Source organism: Quercus lobata, chromosome 8 (assembly GCF_001633185.2).
Source record: "Quercus lobata isolate SW786 chromosome 8, ValleyOak3.0 Primary Assembly, whole genome shotgun sequence".
Lineage (NCBI taxonomy): Eukaryota > Viridiplantae > Streptophyta > Magnoliopsida > Fagales > Fagaceae > Quercus > Quercus lobata.
Window position 1 is genome coordinate 42,501,542 of NC_044911.1, and position 15,590 is coordinate 42,517,131.

The 15,590-nt window shown below is 34.6% G+C and overlaps 2 protein-coding genes across 3 annotated transcripts; both read right to left on the minus strand.

Moving 5' to 3' along the window:
• Positions 1-2,518: 2,518 nt before the first annotated feature.
• On the minus strand, positions 2,519-4,815 carry LOC115958470 (pentatricopeptide repeat-containing protein At2g41080). The gene has a single exon (XM_031076882.1). The coding sequence runs from the start codon at positions 4,629-4,631 to the stop codon at positions 2,619-2,621; it is 2,013 nt and encodes a 670-aa protein (XP_030932742.1). The 5' UTR covers positions 4,632-4,815; the 3' UTR covers positions 2,519-2,618.
• A 1,032-nt stretch (positions 4,816-5,847) lies between these two features.
• LOC115958469 (ATP-dependent zinc metalloprotease FTSH 2, chloroplastic) lies at positions 5,848-11,490 on the minus strand. 2 transcript variants are annotated; one of them, XM_031076880.1, is made up of 5 exons: positions 11,243-11,490; positions 8,023-9,212; positions 7,637-7,950; positions 6,730-6,970; positions 5,848-6,471 (listed from the first exon to the last, which is right to left on the minus strand). In XM_031076880.1, exons 2-5 carry the CDS (start codon positions 9,208-9,210, stop codon positions 6,130-6,132), a joined length of 2,085 nt encoding a protein of 694 aa, XP_030932740.1. In that variant the 5' UTR covers positions 9,211-9,212; positions 11,243-11,490; the 3' UTR covers positions 5,848-6,129. The 2 variants fall into 2 exon arrangements, with proteins under 2 accessions (XP_030932740.1, XP_030932741.1); XM_031076881.1 differs by having other exon boundaries at positions 5,961-6,471; positions 8,023-9,233; positions 11,243-11,378.
• Positions 11,491-15,590: the final 4,100 nt, after the last annotated feature.

The window sequence follows — 15,590 nt, forward strand, 5'->3', positions numbered from 1 at the left end:
ACTGCAGCAACCAACACAAGCACTGTCCTTCGCCATTCTCCATGAATGTCCATCGACTGCTTATCTCCTAAAGATCTTTATGTTTCTTTGTTTAGATTTGTTTCCAAAGGATTCATAAATAGCAAGAAAAAATGTTTAAATTTGTTTCATTATAAATCTTCAAATGTTTGAAGTATTATATTCAAGTTTTATTTTCCTTAAAAAAAATTGGTCCTTTTTCTTTCTCTTCCATGAACCAATGGTAGTCACTGTGGGAATCTTTGTTGCCTATCACTTTTGTTGTTCTCAAAATATTTGTTGGTTTCTTACTCTTGACACTAGACTACTCTCGTTAAAAAGAGAGGATTTATGGCCAATCAATTTAGATTAGAAAGAGAGTTACGTAAAAGACTTATCCTCAAAGGTGGTTCTCTTCAACTCATATCTGGATTTTTGTTAAGAGAGTTTCCAATAAATTATTGTTGGCTTTGAGGTGGTCCGGCCACTTGATTAGAAAACTGGAAAACAGTGAAGCGAAGAAAGGGAAAATAGGGGAGGAGAGAGTGAGGGGCTGAAGCCAATCCTTTTTTTTTTTGGCATAAGAATAAATAAAATCCAATTAAAGATTACATGACAACTTTATAATTAAATAACCGATATGGTATAGGACACTTAAGTTGCCACGTCATTTTATAAGTGCCTGCAGTAAAATTATAAATGCCACGTCACTTTTCTATTAGCCACGTCATTTTTTTTTAAAATTTTTTTTAAAAGAAGAATGTTATATCTTTTTTAAGGTAGACTTTTTTTTTTTTTTGGATGGATTTAAGGTAGTCTTATTATTATTATTATTATTATTATACAATTTGGACTAATTTAATGAAAAGTAATGCATTTCATAATCATATTTATCCCAACATAATTTTTTTTAAAATTATTGTAGAATTTTTTTATTCAATTTTTCAAACCTTAATTCAAAATGATAGTGGCTAATTAGTTTTATCATTTTTTTTTCATGATCTCATTTGTAACATTTCTTATCATTATCATATATTTATAGGCTAATGATTTGCGTAAGAGAGATATTAAATATTGAGAAACAAAAGATTTTTGGTATGAATAAGGCACACCCAAAAGAGTCCATTATGGAAAGGTACTTCATAGACTAATGTCTAACATTTTGCTCACGGTGTCCAAATAGGATTGAAATATTTAATCGACCTAAGTGAAATGATGACCGACAATTATCCATATTCTCCAAGAGAGGCCGTCCTTCCAAGAAGAGTGTAGTACAAAAGATAAACAATGCAGATTATTATGTAGCATCACTTTATGTCCTACAAAATTGTGATGAGATTGAGTAGTTTGTTTAGTAAGACTTACATCTTGTACATCAATACTATCATACTCTTGTATAAACTTTTAAGATTGACTATAGTGAATCACGGATAACTTACATGTAAAGAACATAAGAACATCCTTGTAGACTTATGGGCTAATGTTGATGAGATACATAGACATGTTTATTCTTTGGTTCAAAGAAAGGGTATGATAGCATGAGGGCATCCATTTCTTATAAATTTAATCACTCAAAACGCATATAATTATATAGATTATGGATACAGCTTATAGCTCTAGTGCTCCAGTGCACTGGAGCTGACACAATATAAACTTGTGGCAAAAATTAGACGCATGTCTGTATCGTGTCAGTTCTAGTGCACTAGAGTTAAGCTGTGTATATATCTATAAAATTAAATACTTATTTTGATTCATTACTTTTTTCCCCTTTGCAAAATGTAAGGACATTTGATTTACCCCGGATTTAACCCTGCAATCGTACTAGATTACTTCTAAGTGGCGACTTGCGACAACTTGAAAAGCTGACTTTTAATGGCACAATTAAGCAATAGTGGTGTTCATTATTGTCAATCGATTTGTTATGTTAATCAACGCTTTTCATTGATAGTTACAACATAAATTTGATGAAATCCTTCCATTTCCACTGCTTTGTTACCTATTGAATCTCATTTCTCATGTTCCTGTATTTTTTGGTGGGGGGAGGGGTAGAATGAATGAGCAAACTGTATTAAGCTCACTGATACAATAATCAGTTCAATAAAAGGGAACTGCAAAAACAAACAAAAACCAACAAGGAATACACCACGATATTCAATCCTTGCTGCCTCCCATTAAAACTGAAAAGGAATTGCCCCATAGATTACGTCAAGTAAAAGTCTCTCTGACAATGACTCACCGATTTTTCTACACCCTTCCTCTTGTTTTTGTGTTGTGGTGGTCCAGTCGAGTACTTTTTCAAATGCATGTGAGTAAGATGTGAAAGGATTTGTGAAAATTTTGGTGTCCCTAGCAGAACTGTTACACACAATTATGTTCAGCAAGGGATTCTTAAAGTTTCTGCAATAGACCATCCCATTTGATGCAAAATTATCAATTTATAAATGATAAAAGCAAGAACGGCATGTCAAAGCCGGTAGATACGAATTTTCTTGTCAAGGTCCATATAAAACAAAGTCATCTCTTCCACTAATGAATGGTGCATATAAGATAAATAGTTTGGATTAAAATCATATATAAAATAAACTAATCCTATCAACTTGTGAGGCATCTTTATCTCCTCTTTACCAGTAATCTCCACAAGAACATCTCCCATTTTTAAAATGGTGAAATCTACTAGCATCTCGTACAATAATTTCTCGGTTCTTGATTTCAGATATGTACTTTATGGCAACATGGCAATCACTACATACACGCAAGTTCTTCATGATCCTTATTGGCACACCTGAAGGAGTGTTCATTAGACCAAAAGCAATTGCCAACTTTTCACTGTGGTGTGTCAAGTTGTATTCTTTCTCCTCATTATCCATGTCATGCAAAACTGCTGCAGTATCAGGCACATAACCTCGTAACTTCATTTCTGATGTTAGCTCTTTCAAATACAAATCAATCTCCATTGATTTTGGATGGGATTTATCACCTATACAGAACTGGTAAACTTGATTCTTCACTTCCAGCCAACTTATACCTGGTTCCTTCTTTATCTTCCTTTCTCTCATGGCTTTCCTCACTTCAGAAACATCCTGCCACCTTTTAGCAGAAGCATGAATGTTTGAAAGTAAAACATAAGGAGCTGATTCTTGAGGATAAAGCCTAATCACTTCATCTGCAACCCTTTTTGCCATGTCCGCATTCTTGTGGATTTTGCAGGCAGATAGCAAAGTTTTCCAGATGATAGCATCTGCTTTTATAGGCATTGACCTTATCATAGCCTCTGCTTCCTCCAAACAGCCAGACCGACCAAGCAGGTCAACTACACATGTATAGTGTTCTAGTTTAGGCTTCAGTCCATATTTGTTAAGCATCAAGTCAAAGAATTCCATTCCTTTCTCTTTCAAACCACAATGACTACAAGCATATAACAAGCTCAAAAATGTAACATCATTTGCCTCTAACTCTTCCTGTTCCATGCTTTCAAAAAGCTTGATGGCCTTGTCTCCTCGCCCGTGAAACCCATAAGCAGTAATCATTGCACTCCACAACACAAGATCCTCTTGTTCACATTCCAAGAAAGCTTTTATAGAATCTTCCAGACACCCACATTTTGAATACATGCTAATTAATGAACTGATGACAGCAACTACCGAACTAGCCCCAGCTTTGATTGCTTCAGCATGAATCTGCTGACCCTGTCCAAGTGTTGCCAATTCCGAACATGAACTAATTACACTCACAAATGTAATCTTATCAGGTCTAAAACCAGACATTTTCATCATATTATACTGATCCAACACTACCTCAGAATACCCATTTTGAGCTTTTCCAGCAATAAGCGTATTCCAAGCAACCACATTGCGAATTGGCATTGACTTAATCACTTTCTCTCCTTCTTCCAAACTTCCAGACTTCATATACATATGAGACAAGGAGCTCCCAACAACCAGATTGAACTCTAACCCACATTTCATCACATAAGCATGAACCTGACGCCCTGCGTGTAAGGATCTCAACCCTGCACACCCTCTGAGCACACTTCCCAGAGTGAACTCATCAGGCAAAAAATTCAACTCATGCATTTCTGAAAACAAACCCAAACCCTGTTCATTAAACTCAAATTGGATCAGACTTGCAACCATTGCATTCCACGTCGCAACATTTCTCTCAGGCATTTCATCAAACACCTTCTGGGCACTCTCCAAATCACCACTTTGAACATACCCATTAATCAGAATGTTACAAGACATTATGTTTCTTATAGGCATATGATCAAACAGTGTCAACGCTGTTTGTAATTCTCCAATTTTGGAGTACATGTTAAGGAGGTGATTTGAAACAAATTTGTCTGAGGAACACCCAGATGTAATTATCAGAGAATGGAGCTGTTTTCCCAATGAAAGAGACTTTTGGGGTATGCATGATTTGATGAGATTGGAGAATAGAGGTGGGTCTGAAAATATCTCAGATTTGAACCTCTCAAAGGCTTCTTTTATGTGGCCTTTAGAGCAGAGGTTGGTAAATTCTTCACTAACTTTAGATGCAATTTTGGAAGTGACTGTGCAGAAAAAGTATTTGGCTAGGGTGTGACGGGTGTTGAGTTTGGAAGAGAAGCCGAGTATACAGAGACAAGACCTGTCCATACATTTGGTTTGTCTCTGTCTCTTAACTCTTTGGCAGGCTGTGTAAATGAATGTAACCCTTACCCCTCAAAAAAAGTCTGGGAAGTTTTTAAAATAAATGACTCATAGAAAAAAATTAATTATATTTAGGCCCTGTATGCTAAGTCCTTGGCATTGCCCTCCAGCCAGGTCAGAAGAGATGGTGATTTTTCAAGCAGGGCATTCACAAGTCGGTTTCTCTAATGCTGATTCTGTTTTCCTAGATTCCCTCTAAAGTCAAGATTTTTTTTTTTTTTTTTTGCTTGGAATGAGGACTAGGTTAAGCATGATACGGTCGATATGGTTGGTTGTTTACATGTGTATTTTTATCAGGAGTCATATTGAGAGCCATGAGCGTTTATTCGTTAAGTGTTCACTCATACAACAACAAAGTTTTAGTTTCAAATTTCTTGGAATCGGTTATGGATCCTCAATAAGATTAGTTATGGTTAGCCACATGCATTTTTTGAGTGTTCAATCATAGAATCTAGATTTATCTTATCCATTTGTGTGAAATAAATTGAATTGTCTCTTCTTAAGATGTGGTGCTTTGATGGTGTATTGCGGTCTCTCAAAGGAAGAGTTTCAAATATTTTTGTAGGGTGGTTTGGGCTGCATGTATTTAACATATCTAGCTTTAGAGGAACTCAAGGTTGTGCAATTGAAGGGTTTTGTTGGGAATAAAGTTTGGCTCTTAACTTGTTTAGAATTATCTTTTCAATCCATTATATGGTAATTTATAAAACTATTTACATGTATTATTTAAACAATTTACATGACTCATTAAAAAATGTTTTGTGGATAAAACTACACATAAATAGTCTCTTTCATTAACATAACATGGGTAGAAGTAAAACAATTCCAAACATATTTGGAGCCAAATTTTTTTCCTTTTATTGGAGGAGGCTTTGTTGGAGGAGGCTTTGCTGCAGCTGATTAATAAGGATATAAGAAAAGCTGATTAAGAAGGATATAGGAAATAGGCTGGGATTTTGTAGGAATGTTCATAGTTCATTGTGTAATAGGATTATTTGTGACATATGGCCCATTGATTTTGTTGTTTTCTGTTCGTGTTTTTTGTATTTGTTATGTCTACTGTGATATACGTTCTTCTGTGTTTTGTATTTGTGTTATCAACAATACAAACAAACAAACAACTGCTAACCACTGCCACTGGTATTACAAAGCAACCCGAAGATAAAGAATAGAGCCTACGAAATTTTATACCCCTAAGATTTTCTCATCAAGCCTGCCAATAAAATTATAAGGTCTGTTGGGAAAAAAAGGGATGGGGAAAGGGAGAGTGGGATGGGTGGAGAACATTTGTGAATCACAAATTCAAATTAGATTACAATCAAAGACTACAGAGAATAAACTTTGCTTTCACCTTTTACAATAGATTACAGATATGATACATTTAACTAATTCAAGATGTATGATCATGTGTCAATAACAATGACAGTTGAAGTATGATTTATGCTTAAACGGCGACTGGCGAGGGTGATGAAGTAGGGACCCGATTTTCAACTGGGATTTCAACAAACTCTGAGAGAATTGCCCGGAATTCATCCCCACTCATTGTTTCTTTCTCAAGGAGGACTTCCACTATCTTGTCAATGGCCTCCCGGTTGTTCCTTATGTGGCTCAATGCAATTTGGTACGCATTATCTGATAGTGTCTTGATGGCAGAATCAATATCTTCAGCAAGCTTTTCTGACATTGAGTTCCTTGCCATCATTCTCATGAAGATATCAGCACTCTGGGCTGATGAGTCCATAAGTGACCATGGGCCAATATTTGACATTCCGAATGTAACCACCATCTGCCAACAGATCATTGAAATCCCACCATTAACTTTTTCAGTGGAGGAGAAAAAAAAAAGCAGTTTAAGAGCTATTAATTACAAAAGCAAAGTAGGAATGCCATAGATATGCCTAGATATAGGGGAAGACGAATAACTTAACTGAGAACCAAGCAGAATTATGTAATTTTAAGCATCAACTACTAGAAACAAAAAACCAAAACCGATGGTAAATTTTGCAATACATTGCTTGGGCAAATAAGGAAAATGTTAAATTACCTGTTTTGCCAAACCAGTAATCTGCTGCAAATCACCAGCTGCACCTGTTGTCACCTCTGGCTCACCAAAGATCACTTCTTCTGCAGCTCTGCCACCAAGTCCACCAACAATTCTCGCAAAGAGCTGCTGCTTAGAGATAAGGGTAGGATCATCGGTAGGAATAAACCAGGTAAGACCCCGTGCCTGACCACGTGGAACGAGGGTCACTTTTTGAACAGGATCATGCCCTGGAGTCAAAGTACTGCACAGAAGAAAAACATAGAATCATATCATAAATTATTTTGGGCTCTATCAAATGATGACTGTTTGAAAAAGAAAGGTCAATCCAAAAATGTTCAGGAAGGCCATAGACAGGAGGAAGAGAAGAGAGAAACAGTTATGATGGTGAGAGAAAGCGATAGCATATAATAAAATACATGAGATTGATGGAGCTCCACAAACTAGGGAGGCTTATGAGAGGCACAGGGGGCAGAGAAGAGACAAGTAGTTATTAGTGGCTAGGAAGCATGATTGTGAAATTTATATCTTAGAGTAACAGTAACCTTAAATCCATGGTCACCTGCACCATACATTAGCATTCAAAGTTTGGGAATTTGGCCAAAGCTTCCACAAAAAAATGTATTTTTGAGCATTGCCAGACTTATGATAAAGAAACAGATGGTCTTTTGTGTTACTAGAGAAAATTTTTGTATGGTAGTGGTTATTTCAGTAACCATCACAGAAATTGATGATGCCTCTCAATATAAAAGAAATCTTTATCATATTAAATGGTTGTAATGTTGGGTAAAGATTGTATAAAAGCACGCAGTGTACATAAAAGTACTTTATGGCTGAAAATGGCCTTATAATATTTATTATATGGATAATATCTAAAATAACCAAAACCAAAAGCTATTATCATACTTACCCACAAATGGCATGCCCAACTTCATGATATGCTACCAGACTTTTGCTTTTCCCATCTGTCATTACTGTTCCTTCCATTCCAGCCACAATCCTATCAATTGAATCATCGATCTCTTTAGATGAAATTGCTGTCTTCCCACGCCTACCAGCCAATATAGCTGCCTCATTTAAGAGGTTTGCAAGATCTGCTCCACTGAAACCAGGTGTTCTCATGGCTATCACATCAAGAGAAACATCTGTATCAAACTTTTTGTTGCTACCATGAACCTTTAATATCTCTGTTCTCCCCCGTATATCTGGAACATCAACAGTTACCTGCAATACAGCACAAATTTTAGTATTCACTCAATCAATAAAATCAATAGTCATTTGTTTGCAAATCCATACCTGTCTGTCAAAACGTCCAGGCCTCAGTAAGGCAGAGTCCAGAATGTCAGCCCTGTTGGTTGCTGCAATCACAATGATGCCAGTGTTACCTTCAAAACCATCCATTTCTGTCAAAAGCTGGTTAAGGGTCTGTTCTCTTTCATCATTCCCTCCACCAATTCCAGTTCCTCTTTGCCGTCCAACGGCATCAATTTCATCAACAAATACAATGCAAGGAGCATTCTCCTTTGCCTTCTTGAAAAGATCACGGACTCGAGAGGCACCAACACCGACAAACATCTCAACAAACTCTGAACCTGAGATAGAGAAAAATGGAACACCAGCTTCACCAGCAATTGCCTTGGCTAGCAGAGTCTTCCCAGTTCCAGGAGGACCGATAAGAAGAACCCCTTTTGGAATGCGAGCCCCAATTGCAGTGAACCTTTCAGGCTTCTTCAGAAACTCCACTACCTCCATGAAATCCTGCTTGGCTTCATCTACTCCAGCAACATCATCAAAAGTCACACCAGTGCTTGGTTCCATTTGGAACTTAGCTTTAGATTGACCAAAAGCAAGGGGGAACCCAGGTCCACCTGGACCACCCATGCCTCCAGATGAACGCCTTGAGAGTAGGAATAGACCTCCAATTAAGATTAAAGGGAAAGCCAAATTCCCAATCAAGTTGAACAAAAGAGAACCTGAGTCTTCTTGAGCATTATGTGCTGCAAAGTCAATGCTCTTTTCCCTGAACTTCTGAAGGAGCTCTTGGCTGAGTCCTGGAAGTTGCACACGAACTCGCTGCACCCGGTTACCAAGTTCAGGAGAAACAGCCTCTACAATAGCTATGGTTCCATTCTCAAACAAATCTACTTTTTTCACCCTATCCTTGTCCAAATACTCCAAAAACCTAGAATAAGACATCCTGGAGGAAGAAACCCCTTGGTCATCAGCCTTAGCATTCCCACTTCCCAGTAAAGCAGGCACACCAACTCCAACATTTCCAAGCAACAACTTTACAAAGTCTCTTCTTCCTTCATGGTGCTTCTGGTCCAAAGATGCCCTTGCAAAAACTGCTTTTGCTGCCTTAACAGATGATGGAAGGCGTGAAGAAGGAAAGAGTTGCCTCCCATATAAGTCCTTGCTCAAACTTGGTTTTGCACTTTGGGTGGATAAACCATTCCCCACAAGGCATGCAGATGATGCTGCCATTGCTGGAACCAGGGAAAAAGGCACTGATATCATTAATATGTAAGTCATATATATAGTCACAAAATACTAAGTGATAACCTAATGAAAATAAGTAGTCTAGTAAATATGCATGAGAACAAACGTTGAATTTGAATCCATGAAGATTTAGGTTATATTAGTACCTCACAAAAACATGAGCAGCTTATGGAAATTAACCAACAGGTGCTCAATATCTTTAAGAAAGGACAAATATCTTTTACATTAAAAAAGAAAAATCAACATAAATTATCATCGCAAGTGTGAAAAAAGAAAATTCAAGATTCATTCAGAATAGAATAAGGGGAAATAAAGTCTTTTAACTACATTTTAGTAATTGAGGCAAATTCGAATCAATGATGCGAAAAATAAAGGACCACAAGAAAAAGATCCTTTATACAAGCAAGTTTTTACACAAGGCCATCCCAAGAGTATCAACATAATTTTGACCCCTATGATACCTCGAACCTATCCCTTATTTTTCTTTTCAGCATCATAAAAGTTTAGTTTTGTTGTCCTTACTACAATAAGTAACTTATAAAATAGGCAAATAAAAAGAAGCATCTAGAAAGTGTAAATGAGCTGGTTGATTTTTTTACAAATTAATATAGACTAAAATAAAACAATACATGTTGATTAGTACTCATCTCTTTCCATCAACCAAACTGGCTGTTCACAATGACATCATAGCTCACTAATCCCATTCGTTTATTCTTTTTTTGAATTTCTCACTATCATATATATATATATATATATATATTTTTGGAGGGGGGTGGGGTTGGGTGGTCGGGATTGTTATTTTATTACAATTGACATTTCTGTAAATGAATGACCCTATATTCCAAAAAAAGTTCATTCTGCAGCAAACAATATTGTCAATGTAAATCCATACTGCCATTTCTTTTTCATGTTCCTTTGCCTTGAAAGTGCTAATTATTAGTGCCCCTATTATTTTCCTTGAAAGAGTAAATGCATGAAACCCAAAATTACTTCAGAAACAAAAGGAGTCAATAAAATATGTGTGACTGGAGATGGCAGTCCTTTTGTCTTATCTCTTTCCAGTGAGCATTGCTTTTTTCTTATCACCAACATATAGCACAAAAGTAAAACAGGTCAGGATTAAAATTGTCTGCAAGATTTTAAATTTCCTTACTTCTCCTCTACCTTCAGAATCTCAGCCACCATACATAGCTTCAAAAAATCAACTTTAGCAAGGAATCTGTATTCAATCCCCCCCCCCCCCTTTTTTTCATAAGATTTTCCTTAGATGCATATATTTCTTATACACTGTGTAATTTCTTTCATTCTTTAAACCACTAATATACTCAAATCCATTATCCATACAGGTAAGTTTGCCACCACAAAAGCTTGAGACTTGAAATATGCAGTGTTGGACGAGAACACACAGACACACACAACCAGACACATTCTGAACTGAAACATAAAGATGGCCTTAACTGTAGTTCTCAATTTAGCACTAACATGTATTCACGAAAATGACATTTAACGACAACTCCAGTAAAATTGAACCAATCTATAAAGCAAATTTGCCTCCAAATTGAAATTAGAAGAATCGGGTAAAAAAAAAACACACTTAAAACTTACACCACAACCAAACACATATTGAACTACACAAACATGGCTATAGCTCTACTTCTCAAATACCCACTAATATTGAACCAATCTATAGAGCAAATTTGCCTACAAATTGAAAATTTGAAGAATTGGGTAAAAAAAAAAAAAAAACTTAAAACTTACACCACAACCACACACATATTGAACTGAATCACAAACATGGCTATAGCTCTACTTCTCAAATACCCACTAATATTTACTCCCCAATATTACATTTTACCATAATCATTATAAAATTGAACTAATAACTAACTCATACCAACTAACCTCCTTTTCTTTTTGGGTTCCAGAAACAGAAAATGAAACAACTTGATTACACATCCTAGTTTTCAACAAAGTATAAACACAGAAAATAATAAGAATAAGAAGAAAAAGGGTGTACCTTAATTTAATCAGAAGGATTGTATCTGTTTGTGTATTTTGCGTTAGATAATATAAGCTCTGGGCCTCTTTGGCGCACAGAGAGAGAGAGAGAGAGAGAGAGAGAGAGAGAGAGAGTAGTGTTAGTGAGATGAAAGTAGAGGGAGAGGGGTGGTGTTTATAGAAGGAGTGGATGTGGTTTGGGGAAGGCGTACGTGGCGCCTTTAAAATGGCTGGCTTCCCTGTTTTGCTTGGTGAGATTTTTTCCTCGTGTTCTTTCAACATTCATGTTTGTAAAGTCAGTACCTTTGTTAAGAAAATCTACACCTCATTTATGCTTTTTGTGATAATTGTAAAGTCAGTACCATGGTTTTAAAAACCGGTACGATGAAAGAACCGAAAAAGAGACTGATTACCGGTTTTTTGGTTGGACCGGGGTCCGATCGATGGTCGAACCGGTGACGTCATAAATAATTTAATTAATAATTATAAAAATAAATAAATAATTTTATAACTAATCATTTTAACTAAAAAAATTAAACAATAGTAAAACATTAAACTTTGGCTTATCAACTTTTAAACACCATTGAACACAATTCAACCAAAAAAAAAAAAAAAAAAAACATATACAAACACTCATAGCCTACAAGTCTACTATAAAATATTTTAGTTATTTTTTAATCTTTCAAATAACAAAAAGTAAGTGCACCATGAGTAATAATATCATTGCCCATTTGATATTTTTTCCCCTCCACACATTCTTGATTCTACATATCCCAAGATTCCCAACAACCACACATTTTGAAATTACATCCACACGTTTTGGTACAACAAACAACAATAGTACCCACCTCACTTTTTGCTTTTTGCTTTTCATCTCTTTCTTCAATACTCTCTCTTCCTCTCTGGCGTGAATAAGTGCAGTGCAAGATGCAAGAGCAGCAAAAAATAAGCCTCAGCTGAAGCAGACAGGCAAGATGCAAGAGCAGCAAAAAATAAGCCTCAACTGAAGCAGCCAGATCATCACAAATCTGCTTATCTTTGGGCTTCTTTGATTCTTTCTCAACATAATATAATAAATCTGATTTTTTTTATTTTCTTTTGAGCAAAAGGTAAGTAAAGTAAATATGATATTTTTGGTTTACTGTAAGTGTTTTAGGCTTCACCACTTCATACTTGAGAGAGCATTTTCAAAATCAAAATCTCTCTTCTTAAATCTGAAATAACATCTCTCTTTTTAATTTTAAATTTTTTTTTTTTGGGTTAACAGCTGAAGTATTTAGGTAGAAATGCTAAAACCGGTTTAACTGCACCGGTTTCCGGTTATACCGGTTGAACCGGCGGTTTTCACTGTTTATCCGGTTTTTCTTTCATTTCCGGTTTTAACTAGTAACCGGACCGGATTAAGGTCCGGTTCCCGGTTGAACCGGCCGGTCCGGTTCGGTTTTTAAAACATAGGTCAGTACTTGTCATTTGACTCATTTTAGTTGTTTACGTGATAATTTAAAGGGGTTACTTTTTGTTTATGTTTTATGTTTTTTTTTTTTTTTAATAAATAAATTTGAATAAGGAAAGTAATAGATGAACTTCAATAATAAATTGTTAATAATAATAATCTGGAAGATGTTTTCCTTTTATTAAAAATTTATTTCTTTTTAATAATTTAATAGTAATGATGGGAGGAGGGATTTGAATTATGGAGATTTTCATTAGGAAGACCAGATGTGCCAATAAGTTAAGTTATAAAATTTTTGACAATTTAAAAAATGCTTAATTATTTGTTCACTAAAAAAATTTCTTTTGATAATTGATAAAATACTTTAAAGGTCATGTTATCACAAATGATAAATCTCATCTTCTTGTCTCTAATTGTAAGGAATTAATCATTTCATTAAGCGAATAAATTTGCAAAAAAATACTTCATCGGTCTTAGTTTGTTTGTTCTTTATTCTATTTTGGCATGTCCCAAAATATTGTCCTGTTTCTAAAAATACAAATTATTAATTCACTAATGTTCTTATTATACCCATACTTTATTTTCAAAATTATTTGAAAAGAAAACTAACAAATATTAAAAAAATCAATCTAATTGGAGTATCTTTTTAGTTGCTTCATTAAGAATAACTCTTAAAAAAAACTGATAAATTTATTTAATGGTAGTTTTATAAATTTATACATTTTTATAAGGTAGATAAGACAATAAATGATGTTCACTTAAAAAATTTAACTTTTTAAATATGACAAACAAATTGGGACAGAGGAAGTATATGTTTATCCCTCCATTGTAAGGTATAAATTTGTAATTTTTTATTGCAAAAAAATGTAATAATAATAAGAGAAATACTATGTTCACAATATTTTTACAATAAATCTTAAGTGACGGAATTATTATTGGTTGCTTTAGGTGGGCAAAAAAATAATTTAAATTGTAGAGTCAAATTAGAACCAAGAACATCTTACCACCTACAATTTATTGTGAAAGTGAAAGTGTTATGAAAATGATGTAAACGTAACACTTCTCTGATAATAATTGTCAAGAATTTTTTAATTTAGTTAGGATGGAACTAAGGTTTGATCTTATCTTTGTTGTTATTGTTATTACACTTCAAGAAGAGACCAATCCAATCGTAAAGTTAATTTAGTTAGGATGGAACTAAGGTTTGTTCTTATTGTCGTTGTTATTGTTATTACACTTCGAGAAGAGACCAATCCAATCGTAAAGCAATAAATTTTATAGTATTTTTCTTTGCATACACATTACATACTAATCAACAATTATAATTTGGAAGTAACAATGTAAAAACGGTTTGCAAGCAAGTTAAGAGAGAAGTATATTGCCACACAAGAGGGAGGGAGAGAGAAGTATATTGGATATGTTTGCCCCACCCCATAAATTACAATTTATAATACAAAATGTAGTCAATTTAGTACATTAAACAAGCTTTTATGGGTGGATTGTAGTTAGTTCAACTGGTAAAGTTTTTTATGGTTGAATAATAGATCTGTAGTTCAATCTCCGCCTACATCAAAAATCAATTGGTGTTTTGGTCTGATAAAAAAATATATGTTTATTGAGTGAATATCATAGATTAAAACTCTAAAAAAAAAAAAAAAAAGCTTTTATGAATTTTTTTTTTTTTAGAAGAAGCTTTTATGGTTTAACCATAGTTTAGAAACAATTTTTTTTTTTTTTTTAAAAGAAACAAACACACACACAAGAGAGAGGGAAATAGATTTTAACACAAAAACACATCACAATTCCACTCAAAAGTCATGGTAACTTTAACATAGTTTATAATTTAATTCTCCAATAAGTTTGAAGGCACCCAAAAAAAAAAAATTGATCGAGCTTTCAACCAAATTAGCTTTATAGTTGTGGACAATGGAATTAGATGAGTTAAAAATGTGAATGATTTTTAAAAATATGTGACGTTTAGCAAAAATTTATATTTTATATAGTTCTCACTATCTCACAACATAGCAAAAGGGTCCAAAATTAATTGATGCATGAAATATTACATATGGGCAAATGGAGATGAGCTTACAAGAATTCATATAGTTCTCACTATCTCACCCCATAAAAGAATTTCAATCATAATGAATGAGCTTACAAGATGAGTTTCCCCGCTATTCCAAGTAACAATTTTCATAGATAAAAGTTATAAAACATAAATACACAAGTTAATGATGCATTTTAGTGACCCATGGGCCATCATAAGTTTATGCCAGTTCATCTATTCTATTATCCCAATACATATACACTAGTTGCTCTTGGAGCTGGAGGACTTTTGTTGAACACCTAGCTAGCAATAGCAAATATTGCAAAATATATTGAAATATAACTTGGTTGATTTACAGGCGCTGATATAGAGAGAAGCATAAATTTCGAGTGCCTAAAAAATTTAAGAATAATGTAATTTAGAAATTAGAAACAATTTTGCATATTCCGTACTCACAACAAAAGAATTAGGCATCAAAATAACCTTATTGCAACCTGAGCCCTTATGTCGTTTATTTGGATCATTATAAGAGAGTTCATTAGAACAATTAAACCAAGATTTTTTGCATGGGTATAAAAAATTAAACCATTTATCACAGCACCTTTGCATTATCTCAAAAACTTAAATATAAGAAGAACTCGCCTGAGTCTTAATTTGAGTCACAGTTGCATCACTAAGTGAAGGAAAATTGCCCAGCTCAGCCTAAACCTCCTCCTCTAACTCTTCATGTCCACCGAGAGGCTCACCCACTCTAATGCCATCTTAGATTAGAATTTCGTGGCAGTGGTTTCACTTTCTCACAACTAATGGACCACGGACAGGGATTGTATCTACATGAGCAATTGGAGTGAGCGACTTCAGACCAATTTT

What these genes read in the sequence shown, in the direction of transcription:
- LOC115958470 (XM_031076882.1), bottom strand. Translation starts at nt 4,631, where the DNA reads ATGGACAGGTCTTGTCTCTGTATACTCGGCTTCTCTTCCAAACTCAAC.
- LOC115958469 (XM_031076880.1), bottom strand. Translation starts at nt 9,210, where the DNA reads ATGGCAGCATCATCTGCATGCCTTGTGGGGAATGGTTTATCCACCCAA. An exon ending in CTGGACGTTTTGACAGACAG is followed by an intron (nt 7,951 to 8,022) that starts GTATGGATTTGC and finishes GCTGTATTGCAG; the next exon opens with GTAACTGTTGATGTTCCAGA. An exon ending in GTTGGGCATGCCATTTGTGG is followed by an intron (nt 6,971 to 7,636) that starts GTAAGTATGATA and finishes TCTTCTGTGCAG; the next exon opens with TACTTTGACTCCAGGGCATG.